Source organism: Cynocephalus volans, chromosome 6, assembly GCF_027409185.1.
Source record: "Cynocephalus volans isolate mCynVol1 chromosome 6, mCynVol1.pri, whole genome shotgun sequence".
NCBI classification, from domain to species: domain Eukaryota; kingdom Metazoa; phylum Chordata; class Mammalia; order Dermoptera; family Cynocephalidae; genus Cynocephalus; species Cynocephalus volans.
The window spans coordinates 135,172,015-135,185,091 of NC_084465.1; the positions used below are offsets into that span (position 1 = coordinate 135,172,015).

At 43.8% G+C, this 13,077-nt stretch overlaps 1 protein-coding gene and 1 pseudogene across 1 annotated transcript in view; both read right to left on the minus strand.

Moving 5' to 3' along the window:
• FAM171A1 (family with sequence similarity 171 member A1) overlaps positions 1 to 13,077 on the minus strand; it is a 122,933-nt gene that overhangs the window by 25,533 nt on the left and 84,323 nt on the right. The window contains exons 4-5 of the mRNA XM_063100707.1: positions 8,847 to 9,005; positions 3,643 to 3,819 (exon numbers count right to left, since the gene is read on the minus strand). Coding sequence (XP_062956777.1) covers positions 3,643 to 3,819; positions 8,847 to 9,005 — 336 coding nt within the window. The remainder of the gene's footprint in view (positions 1 to 3,642; positions 3,820 to 8,846; positions 9,006 to 13,077) is intronic.
• On the minus strand, positions 11,293 to 12,696 carry LOC134380097 (protein FAM98A-like; annotated as a pseudogene).

Genomic DNA, 13,077 nt, shown 5'->3' on the forward strand with positions numbered 1-13,077 from the left:
AAAAAATGAAATACCTAGGAGTAAATTTAATGATGGAGGTGAAAGACCTCTGTAATGAAAACTATAAAACATAGGTGAAAGAAACTGAAGAGGACACAAATATATGTAAAGATAACCCATGTTCATGGGTTGGAAGAATTAATATCATCAAAATGTTCATATCACCCAAAGCAATCTACACATTCAACATAATCCCTATCAAAATTACAATGATGTTCTTTACAGAAATAGAAAAAAAAAATCTTAAAATCTGTATGGAACCACCAAAGACTCCATATAGCAAAAGCAATCCTGAACAAAAAGAACAAAGTTGGAGACATCACACTTCTTGACTTCAAAATATACTATAAAGCTACAGTTACCAAAACAGCACGGTACTGGCATAAGAACAGACAAATAGACCAGCGGAATAGAATAGAGAGCCTGGAATAAACTCATGTGCGTACAGCCAACTGATTTTCCACAAAGGTGCCAAAAATATACAATAAGGAAAGGATGGCCCCTTCAACAAATGTTGCTCAGAAGACTGGATATCCACATGGTAAAGACTGAAATAAGACCCCTATCTCTCACCATACACAAAAATCAAAACGGATCAAAGACCTAAATTTAAGACCCAAAACTATGGAACCACTAGAAGAAAACATAGGGGGAAATACTAAGCAGAATGGGAGTGGGCAGTGCTTTTAAGAAGAGAGTACAAAGGCACAGGTAACCAAAGCAAAAATACACAAACGGGACTACATCAAGCTAAAAAGTCTCTGCACAGCAAGGGACACTATCAACAAAGTGAAGAGACAATCTACAGAACGGGAATTGACATGAGCCTGGGAGCTGCAGCCCTGTAGGGTCTCTGGGACAGGAACCCCCAGTACTGCATCGAGATTCTGCAGGGGAGCTTTCCTGGGATGTTGCCCCCCCAGCCAGTGAAATGGCACCCACGCTGGATTTGAAATCAAAGGACGAGAAAGCTGCTGAGTGGGACAAGAGGATCGAGGCTCTTCTCTGGCAGAATGGGGCCCTCATCTGGCACTGCCAGCAGATTGAGGACACTAACAAAGCTGAACTCGAGGGAGTGGCAGTTACAGCTCCCCAGAAGGTCCACTTGGTGGAGAAGGAGAAGGAGAATGTGGCAGTTGAGATGGAGAAGAGCCCGGGTCCCTCCCCGAGGTCTCCTGGGACCCCTCGGCCCCCAAGGGCCAGCAGGGAGTCCATGCCAGCGCAGGCTGGGCATCCAAAGGCTGGGAGCACAGTACTGGGGAGTAGCCTGAGGAGGATCTGGGGACCATGGCTGGAGGGGCTGTGGCTGGGGAACCCTCATCTCTCTGGAGCTGGAGATGCCTCAACCCCCTCCGGCAAAGCTGAGAAGCGGGCAGGGAAGTGCAGGCAGAATGTGGAGATGACGAAGGAGGACATGGAGAAGACCGCAGCGGGCAGCACTGTCCCTGACCCTACCAGCACCCCAGAATGTGCCTGCAGGAGAGGGTGCTGGAGCCTAGCCATGCAGAACTTCCTGGATGAGCCCCGGCATGGTAGTGGTCCCTCGGGGAACCCGAGCAGACTGCAGGGAGGGCAGCTGCTGGCATGGGCACCACTGCGGGCCCCAATTTTCAGAGGGTGGGCTACAACCTCAAGCACGAGTGGCAGGTTCAAGGACAGCCCAAGCCCTGACCACGAACCATCCCACTGCTATGATGACCAGGCCTGGGCCTGGTCCCCCAAGGCCCCCAACTTTTGGGGAGTTCCTGTCTCAGCACAAGGCTGAGGGACAGCAGCCCATCCAGCCAAGGCAGCCTCCCATGACTAAGGTGACCAGGATGACCCCTGGGAAACAAAAGAGGCGGTGTCCCCATCCCCAGACGCCCCACAGCCCACCTTCCCCAGGATACACTAGCAGCTACCTGAGACCCCTGGTGGCTGGGGAGGGCAGTCCATGCCCCTTCTGTACTGTCATGGCCCTGTCCCTGGAATGCCCGCTCCCAGAACCTGCCCTGGCTGTTCAGAGCACCCTCCTCAATAAAGAATTTGCATCCTCAGAAAAATCCCTACATAATGGGGGAAAGAGCCAACTACACATCAAAGGGCTAATATCCAGAATATATGAGGAACTTAAATGACTCTAGCAAAAATACAAACAACCCAATTAACAGATGGGCAAAGGACCTGAACAAACATTTCTCAAAAGAAGACATACAAATGGCCAACAGGCACATGAAAAAATGCTCAACATCACTAATCATCAGGGAAATGCTGGTGAGGATGTGGAGAAAAAGGAACCCTCCTACACTGCTTGTGGGAGTGTAAATTGGTGCTGCTGCTGTGGAAAACAGCATGGAGGTTCCTCAGAGAAGTAAAAATAGATATAACTTAAACCCAGCTATCTCTCTACTTGGTATGTACCCAACGGAAATGAAATCAATATATCAAAAAGACACCTGCACTCCCATGTTCATTGCAGCACTATTGACAATAGCCAAGAGATGAAATCAACCTAAAATGTCCATCAATGGACAAATGGATAAAAAACTGTGGTATACATACACAATGGAACACTACTCAGCTATTTAAAAAAATGATATCCTATCATTTGCAGCAACACAGATGGAACCGGAAACCATCATGTTAAATGAAGTAAATCAGGCACAGAAAGACAAATACTGTATGACATCATTCATATGTGGAATCTTGAATAAAAAGTGGTTCTCACAGAAGTAGAAAGTAGAATAATGGTTGGGTGGGGGGAGGAAACATGGGTACAAAACTGCTATCTACACTAAGTGAATCATTATGCACTATATGTATGTATTGAAACAACATACTGTACCCCACATATATGTACAAGTAAATGTTAAAATTAGAAACAAATAAATAAAACCCCTGGCCAATGGCTGGCAAGGAACTGAAGCCTTCCCGCACCATGTGAATGAGTCTGGAAGCATGCTTCTAGCCCGAGTTTGAACCTTGCTTGAGATCACCAGAGCCTTGGCTGACAGCCTGGCTGCAGCCTTGCCAGAGACCCTGAACCCAAACCCAGCTCAGCTGTGCCTGGATTCCTGCCCATTAGAAAATGCAAGACCACAGATGTTCACTGTTGTTTTAAGCTGCTAAATTTCAGGGCAATTTGTTATGCAGCAATTGATAGCTAATACATACATGCACATGAAATGGCTGGAAGACTAGAACTCCAAATATATTAGTGGTTTCCTCTATGTGTAAGATTATGGGTAGTTTTCATTTTCTTTGTTTTGTACAGCATTGGCAAATGTTTTTCCTTTTTCAGAAAACACGAAATGAAAACCACATGACCAAGAGGGATCATATGACTTTCTGAAGATAAAAGGATAAAGATAAGGAGAGCCAATTTTAGCTCTAATAACCTTTAAATATTTTTTTGAGTAAATTAGCTTAAATGTCCCAAACCCAAACAAAAATCAAAGACAAACAAACAAAAAAATAAACTCAAAAACAGTGCCTGAAGGCACAGCGAGGTAAGTTTGACCCACTAGAAACCACACAACACACCATGAGCAGCAGCATTCACTAACCTTGGGGAAAGGAGACTTCCGCAGGCTTCTTAAAAGGAAAATCAAACAGAAATGAAGTCATCTGTTAGCCGATTGTCGGCGCAGAACTCTTGCTTACCCAGCTTCTGGTCAAACCGCCATGCTGCGACATAGGCATTGTGCCTCAAACTGCTCTGTGTGGCCAGGGGCACAGTAACATAGATGGGACCATCGACCAGCACCGGTGTTCCATTACTACTGAGCAAGTGGACGCTGACGGCTGTGATCGGGGTCAGGTCATATCTGGTGCCATTTCCTAGAAGGAAGAGGCATTCTCCATCATATGTATGCACATTAGCTCCATGGGGTAGTGTCAACCGTTTGCAAACAATAGTCACCAACCATCATTTGCTGAGGACCATACCTCCCATATGGCTGGGACTGTATTAAGCATCCTCCATGCATAATCCTTACCACAACCTTGGAAGGTAGGTAAAATCCCCATCTTACACATAAAGAAACAGGCTCAGAGCAGGTAGTAATAATGGTAGCTGGCTTAAGGGGATCCAGCTCAGGTTTGCCAATCTAACTATTGTACGAATCACTGAAAATAACTTCTACACAACGTGAACCTCACACACATGTTAATTACTCGGCAGATTCCCATAATGAAACCAAATGTTTTAGATTACAGATTGTTTTTTTTTTTTAAATAGTGAATTTCTTCAAGAATTGCTTCAAAGTATTAACTTACTTCTGCTAAAAAATACATTACTGAAACTTGGACTTGAAATATTTATTAGTTATTTTAGTTGCTATTGTTATTTTGGTCTGTTTAAAAGGATTTAATATACTGTACCAATTATTCTCCATTAGAGGACTTTTGTCCAAGCCATCGTTTTAATGACTGTGTACTTTACAGACAGAGAATGCTTATGAGAAAGATATTTGTACACTTAAGCAACCCATTTTAGATTTTCTCTAGTGAAATATATCATACAAAATGCATCCTGTCATAATTTTATATCTTCCTTGAACAGAATAACAAAAACACAGTGATAAAAAATTTATAAGCTACATTAGAATACAATCTATAGGTTTTCTTATTCAGCTATTTCAAAACTTACCTGATAACAAACCTCCAACTTGGACTAAACTTAAAGGTTTAAAGCAAATCTAGTGAATTTTAGAGTTTTGACAATGAGTTACAGCTAAATCTTTTTTCTTAATTTTGTAAAGTTTATTGGGAACCAAATGTGATATTGCTAAATCCTTCATAGAGCAATTTCTATACAGCTAACAATAGCACTGCCTTTTATAACTTATATCCTGCTCTTTTTTCAATAAACAGGCATGGGAATGGAGATTTCTTCGAAGTCTAAGTTGGAATCATAAATTCAAGTTCAGAAACCTTTTAGTCTGGTTATTTTATTTTAGGGTAAAGAAAATAACCCAGAATTTACCATGTTTTGGGTCAAAATATCTTGTGAATGGAGACATAAATGTGCCAGTTGCTTAAAGGTGTTTTAGTAGCAAAAGCCATGTCTACAATGTACCACTGTAGGTCCTGTTAGATTCTCTCAATCAGATACAACTTAAAACTACAGAGACATCAAGTAACTTCCTAGACTTTGTATAAACAACTTAGAGATAATGTTTTCCGTTAGGGAGTGCTGTTTTCTTTCATCAAACCTTGGCGGGATGTCTGATCATGGAATCAACAGGTAGGTTAGTGTGGAAAAGCACTAGAAATGACAGCCCCTTCCCCTCTCTCATCACCTTTTGATTCTCCCTCCTCCAATCTTGCATATTCCTGGCCCAGGAAGACGGGGGTGGGGGGGTGGAGGGGGTGTTCCAGAACCAGATCTGCCACGAACTGCCTACGTAGCCTCTAGCAAGTTACTTCACTCCTCTGGGATCTGTTTTTCTTATCTACAAAACTAAGAAGGGTGGACTAGATGCCTTCCTGAGTCTATGGGAATAAATACACTGAGCTGTAGACATTCAGAAGTCAGTACAGTGTTGAAGAAATGAGCAAATCAATTGAAAGCAATATGCTTAGGTTCATGTAATTTCATGTTCTTTTAAAGGTTCGCTAGCTGTTGTAAGGTATTGCAGGCAATTATACCTGCTCGCTTGAGGCCTCTTTCCTTCCTCAGTGTCCCATTAAATACCTGCTCCAACTCTATACCTTCCCAAAGACTCTCCTTCTACACTCCCACTTTTTAAAATCTGGAACAATTCACATTTTGAAGGGCTAAATTATTTTCCTTCCACCCTTTGTTATGAGACTCCAATTCTACATGAAATACTGAGTTCTATGTAACTAGGCTTCCCCTCTTCTTCCGTCTTGATGTTACCAGCTCCCTTTACATCCGAGTAAAGACATGTGTCAGGCAAGAAGAGCAAGAAGAAGGGGAGGCCCCTAGACTGGTGAGAGGACCAGCTGTTTCATCTTGGGCCTCTGACTCGGGTCACCTGTAATGCAAGAGGTTCTGCTCTGCTAACGTCCAGGGTTCTGTTTGGCTTTGCATTCTAGCACCAACTTTTTAGGACTGCAGGAAAAGTTCGCCCTTACTCATTCTGTTGACTCCTCTCTGTCTTTCTGGAGTTATCAGTGAAAGTAATTTCTTTAAAACCCCTTGGGAATGCCACAGAACAGTTCTGTGCTTTCTCAGCAACCAGGGAAAGTGGGATGCTAACAAGGCATAGTGTCTTTGGCCTGCATGTGAGGAAGGGTCAGGGAGCTATGGAGCAGATGGGCTGGACAAAGCCAGCAGAGGAAGCCGAAATCTCCACGTGGCTGCAAGTCTCTACAACTCTGGAACCTCCTTCTAAACCAGACAAAACTGCCCTTAGGACACTCCACGGAAACTGCCCTGCAGAACCCTTTCCAATCCCTTTTGCAATCTCTGCTGTTTCTGTTCACCTTCATTGAACTCAAGCTGCTTGGGTTAAATGTGTCCCCCAAAGGTTCATGTATTGGAGACTTAATCTACATTGTAACAGTGTAAGAAGGTGGGAAATCCTACTGTGGTAATTGAAAAGTGGGGTGATTAGGAGGTGATTAGATTGTGAGGACTGTACCCCTGTGAATGGATTAATCCATTGACAGTTTAATGGTGGTCATGGATGTGGTTCTGACGGCTTTAAAAGGAAAGCAAGTAAGCAGGTTAGCTCTCTCTCACTCTCATTTTCCATGTGACACCCTACAAAGAAGGCCTTCATCAGATGCACCCCTGGACTGCAGACTTCCCAACCTCCAAACTGTAAGAAATAAATTTCACTTCTTTGTAAGATACCCAGTTTCGGGTATTCTGCTATAAGCAACAAAAATGGGCGAATATAGTAGCTGCAATTCATCATCTCACAAAGACATGTCTGGTGCAGCCCCTCCCTCTGAGATGAAATCTCTTAGATTCTTTTTATTAAACAGGAGGCAAGTAATCATGGGGCAGAAGAGAAGGTGTGCAGAAACTAAAACTGGAGGCTGGTACTTGGCTGATGAGTGGCTGGGGTGGGTGTGCTGCAGGGAGCCCATGCTGCCAGGCCCCCACAGGCACATGTGAATATATTGTAGGCCTCCGACAAGGTCTGCTCCTTTCTAAGTCAACTTAGGAGTTATTTCAGTGGAAAAGAAGCTTAACATCACCTTCCAAAGACTTCTCTCTTCCCTCTGAAAAAAACAGAGTGATTTTAAAATGAAACAAACTCCTCTAAAATCAATAGTCCTGTATCTTTGTGTTCTTCTTCTCCCAGGCTTCTCATATTTCACAATTTATTCAAGAGCTATTGAAAGGGGGTCACAGAAAAATGAATGCACTCCAGAAGAATGAGATTGTCCCTCCAAGTTAGAGTTCTAGGATCATGCTCCATTTTGTTGGGAAGACCGGATGGAGGTTACGATGGTGTCAAACTTTCCTTCATCATGCTCCCTGAAACAATGCTTTTCTCCTAGACCCACACATTTAAACTAAAAGTCAACATTTTTTCCCAGTAATGTTTACTTAAGATGACCATGACACATCTGTCTGATGGTTAATTACTAATAACTGTACCATGAACACACAGAAATTAAAAGAAGAAACAATTCTGCAAACAGGTACCACAGACAGAAGAAAAGTGAATGATGGATCACCAGGTCACCTTAATCTTGTTTAACCAGGAACTTATTAACATGCTACAAAATGGATCAGATGTTTCAGGTTTAAAAGCTTTTTCAGAATAATCGGTTCATGTAAAGTACTGGAAAATTAAGTGAAATTCAATAAAAGTGCCCTGGGAAATGCAATAACTTACTCACCTAAGCAGGATTGAACCCATGTCAGCCTCTGGTTTTCAGTTTTATGCTGTGACTCGTCTAAAGTGTTGGGGGGAAATGGGGTAGACAAGAAAACAGTTCAGGACTCCAGATTCCTGGTACCTCTGCTTCACCAGGAGGAGGAAGTCACCATTTCAGTGCCATGGGCTCTGGAGAACTGTGCTGTGGGACGTGAGTGGGGGTGCGAGGCACACGTCTCCAGTCTTCCTCTGATAAAGAGTTATCACAAATTTTCTGGCTGGTGGCTTTTAGTTTCTCTGATCTTTTAGCTATGTGTCATTCCAGAACTGTGATAACGATGGAGTTGACTTAGAGATCTGCCAGAAAAGGATTCCAAATCAACTTCAAAGCCTGGCCAGTCTTTGCCAAGTTGGAGGCAGAGAAAATAAGTGCAGGGAAAGAAAAGATGTGGGGGAATGCTGGATGGACACGGATGGTAGAGAGCAGAAGCTCCCATTCCCAAGTGCTCCCCGTGCCCATGGGGCATGCAGTGCCCACCCCTTTGCTCATCTCTCCTAGTGCCACGTGTTCTCCTCCGAGCAGTGGCACGTAGGTGGGTGGGGCTGTGCATCTCCTCCAGGGCAGCTAGGCAGGCTACTCCACCAACCACATGTTCAAGGGGCGGGGGGGATGAGGCAGAGGACAGAGAGGCAAAAAATCCTAACTCCAATTTTACACAGTTTTTTTAAAAAAATCATAGTTTCAATTATAAGAATTTCTCTCAATTGAATATTTGTAATCCACCAAAGGAGAGCCCAGGGAAGGTGCTTCAGCCACTCAGTAATAGCAGATAGGCTCAAGTAGACCAATTCACTAAAATGCAATTCTGCAGCGGTGCAGACTGAATTCTCTACGTGCGTGGTAAAAGGTGGCACAGTTTCAATGCACTTGAACTCACTGAAAGACTTCTCCAACTTCAGTGCCATTCTCTCATGTAGTACTAACACTTCCAGACATATCTAAAAGCCACATATAAAGATGAAGACACCGAAGCCCCCGCTGAAAAAAGAGACTCAAATTACCTGTTCCATTTCCATCTAATCCTCGCAAATAAGGAAAACTGTCCACCTCCGAGGGGGAGCCAGCGGCCGTGAGAAAAGCAGTCAGATCACTGTAGCTGGTGTTCTCGGGCAGCCTCAGAGCCCTTCTCTGGAAATGCACGCGAGGCTGCGGCCGGGCACCTGCGGGGACAAACCTCTGACTTACCTCTGTGAGGAGCAGTTTCTGTTTTTAGAAAATGCAAAACCAGGAAGCACTGCTCTAAGGTTGCAGCACGCCTCCTTCCTACATGGCCTCCCATCCCCCATTCTGCAGGACACAAAGATGTGACAACATGCTATTATGGGGAGAGAAATAATAGCCCATTGTCACATTTGTTTTGACACAGGATGTTATTTGGGTTTTTAACAAAAAGCTTTTTGCAAGTTCTCTTTGTGAACAGTCTTTCTGCTGCATGGCAATTGCCCATGATCTGGGTAACATTTGGGGAAAGTCCGTGTAAATGAAACAAGTAGATGACAATTAATCTCTTGACACAAACAACACAAGAAATACTGTTTGATGCTGCTACAATATCTTGAATCTTGAATCTCCCTGGTAAAATCTGGTTTAACTCCGCAGACCAGACTGAAGCAGAGCAAGGAATGAAAAATAACTCCCTGAAAAGAACTGCAAACACGCACCCCCCAGGAATGAGCCCTTCTCTCTCTGTGGAAGCTGCCATTTGGCATCCAGTCTATTCTGGAGAGGCGCTTCCTACTTGTGACAGATTATGTCGCAGGTTTTATGATGAGACATTTGAAATGATGCGAAATGATGCTCCTTCACCCAACTCGACTGCTTTGTGCAGGGGGTGGATTTAGCCGACAGGCCCCAGTTACCTTGTGACATCATCTGCAGTTGAACTCTGCTCTAGATGAAGTTCGGATCGTAGAACCTGGACCCGTTTTATTAATGCTGTGATGACAGTCACAGGATGTAAAGGTGCTAGTAATTTTACACAAACCGGACAAAAACATCATTAAGACAAAAATCATATATTCTACCCCTGGCTTGAGGCAGACCACGTTTCCCCAGTGCTCCGCCTGAAGGGTCATTCTCCCCAGCTGACAGCTGACCTAGGACACAGCCCTGCCAGAGTCAGTGGACTTTATACTCACTCCAGGGCTCCTTGTAACCCTGGACCACAGGATTTATAAGGCAGGAATAAGCCTATCTAGAAGTGTTCTGGAATAGGAGAAATTTAGAGCTCAAAGGTCAACTGATCCGTCTCTCTTCCCATATAGGTGAGGCCATGGAAGCCCAAGGGACTACGCAGACTTGTTTTCTGTGTTTTTTTGGACGTGCAGATACGTTATCACTCACCTTTCACACTAGCACAGCTCCAGCCATTTTTTTTCACAGCTTGACAGTGTTTAGATATACAAAAACCCAGCAAGAAGCATTATGTCATGTAGATTTCAGTAAAGGAGAATGTAAAACATCTCTCAGCCAGGCTTTGTTTTTTGCAGCAATAGTAAAGGGCCTCCTACACTAAGCAAAAATCTGTCTTCCTTTGTAGTGCATTTCTTCCATTACAAATAAAGTCTCCTGCCTAAAGCAAACTAACTTGTATTTGCTGAGACAGTGGTATTAACTCATGCATAAAACAAATTTCGGTTTGCTGTGTCTTATAGCAGATTTCAAGTAAAAATGAGGTTGAAGGAGGAACTTGTTTTAGATGGATGCAGGTCAGTGTCAATTGCTATACTTAGCTAAATGCCTACATGTACTATAGGTTCACAACTTAGTTTGCTTTTATAATAATCTTTATGGATTTTGGCTGTGTTCAAGGTTTTCAAAGTTGAGCATATGGTACAGTATTCCATCAACAGAATAAGGCTACTGAATGTGCTATCTGCAGAAGAGCTCATTTAATAGAAACTGACCTAAAAGTTCTATCATGAAGCAAATGTGGTATAACCTCTCTGAATAAAAAGCCTAGCAGGGTCAGAACTGTGCCTGGAAATAGGCATTAGAATACTTTAAGCAAAACATATACAAATGGATTGTTAATATGAAGATGGTTTCCTAGCAGTAAATCTAAAAAAAGTCTAGGCCAATCCTCATTTTCAAAACATGCAAACTATTTATTCAAGTAATTTCTTCAAAAAAGTATGCATGTTCTGACTGTGGAATTACTGTATTGGTCAATTAAAGGCAATTTTAATGACCTTTTTAAAAATTCTTCATAGAAAGGAGAGGGGTTGTGTGTGTTTCTTCAATAAACAGCATTATGTAAATCCATTAAAAAAAAAAAAAGCAACAACAAAAAAACAGAACTGAAGGAAGACCTACAAATGCTTATGCCAAGCAGGAATCTGCCTGCCACCTGGGGTCTCACACTAATTCAAAATAGATGTTGGATTCAGGATTCTGAAGTTAAGTTTCTATTACTCGAGCTCTAGCAAAATGTAAGGTTCTGTAGCCTCAGCTTGTATAATGTCTTCCCCGTCCAAATCCAGCATGATTATATTGATAACCTCTGTGCTGTAAGTGCTGTTCAAACTGACCCCCTTGGTGATAATTCTGGATTCCCCTTCCTCCCCAACCTCCACCCTGGCCTCCACGACCACCTCAACCTCCATGTCCACCGCCTCAATCACTATGGTGCCCACCATCTTGATATCTATTGTCCTGCTGGTATCTACCACCTTGGTATCTACCACCTTGGTATCTACTTTCTGTATATGAAGACGTTTGGAAGCCACCATAATCACTGCCTTGGTAGCCACCACTATGGCCACCATGATAGTCGCTTGGCTGGATACCCGAGTCCCAATAACCACTATCTTGGTGGCCATCTCCTCCTCCACTCCCTCCCTCTGTCCAGCCTCCTGATGCTTATTTCCTCCTCCTCTCCCTCGGCCACCGTGATCACAGCCACCATGATTACAACCACCACGTCCACCTCTCCTCCTCCTTGTTCATGACCTCCTTATCCTTCACATGAGGAATGTTCATAACCATCTATCTCTCCTCCTTGGCCTCCTGCTTGTTGCTGGGGGCCATCCTTCCTTTTCTGCCATGGTGGCATCTCTGAGGGTGGAGGCTCAATTTCACTGAGTCTGCCACCTGTCAGGCACTCTGCCCATCAACGCGTTAGCTCTGCAGACCAGCCAAAGGACTGTACGGTGACATCCAAATGTTTTACTATCAGCTTTCTCTGGACTTCATATTCATCAGCTGTGGCTTGATGAATTGCTTCTGTCTTCTCCCAGTGGGCTGGTCCCAATGGCTTCTTCAATAAAGGCTTTCCCACATGATTAGGTGGAACTTTTGCTAATGTCTCCTTGAATTTTTTTTTCAATCTTGCTGAAGAACTGGAATGTAGTTATACTGGCTGGAGGTTTGGACATTCCTAGAGCAGTACATATACCTTTCAATTCTTGAAAGATCTCACTACCGCCTTCTTCTTGAGCTTTCTTTGGAGGAGCATTCACGCAGGGCATTCTGGAAGCTTCTAGTTCTGAGATGAGGTACGTGAGCAAAAGGAGGCTGTTCTTCTGAATGAGAAGGCACTTGGTCACATCTCCAGATGTCAGGGAAAGATATGGGCAGTCCATTCCCCTTGATGCCCACTCACCGCCAGCTAGAATTCTGCAGCTTTGCATGGACTCAAGCTTTGGACTGCAAGCTTTGCTTACAGATTTTCCTCTAGTTTACGGAGCACTCTTAATTCAGACACCAGCCAAGCACAGAGTTTGGTAAACTCAGGGGAACTGGCTCCAGCAGAGACTGCCTGAGACAGAGTGCCATCTTCCAACAATGTGCCTGGTAACCTAGATCTTCCAATGACTCCAAGATGTCAGTCTCCAGGAGGTCACACTCCATGCTACTGTGGTATTCAAATGTCTGAGTCATCAGGCTCCCCACTTCTCCGGCAACATGTACACTCATGCATGCACTACCTCTCTAGAACTTCCAAATTCACTTACATAGACTGGTGTCTAGAGTAGGCTGTCTTGGACACACTACCTAAGTAGAGAGTCACATTGCTCCCTCTACGCTCTAAAAGTCACTGATTAGACTTCTCCAGTGACTGTTCTCCATCCTGGGAAATGCAGGCCCAGGTTTACAGCCCATGAGAGCCAGGTGCCAGGATTAGTCCTATCTAATCCCAATCACCTCCACTGAACTAACAGGACACATGCTCTGTCCAGACCATCAATGCTCTTTCTTTATCCCTAAAACAAACCCACAGCAATGCACTAG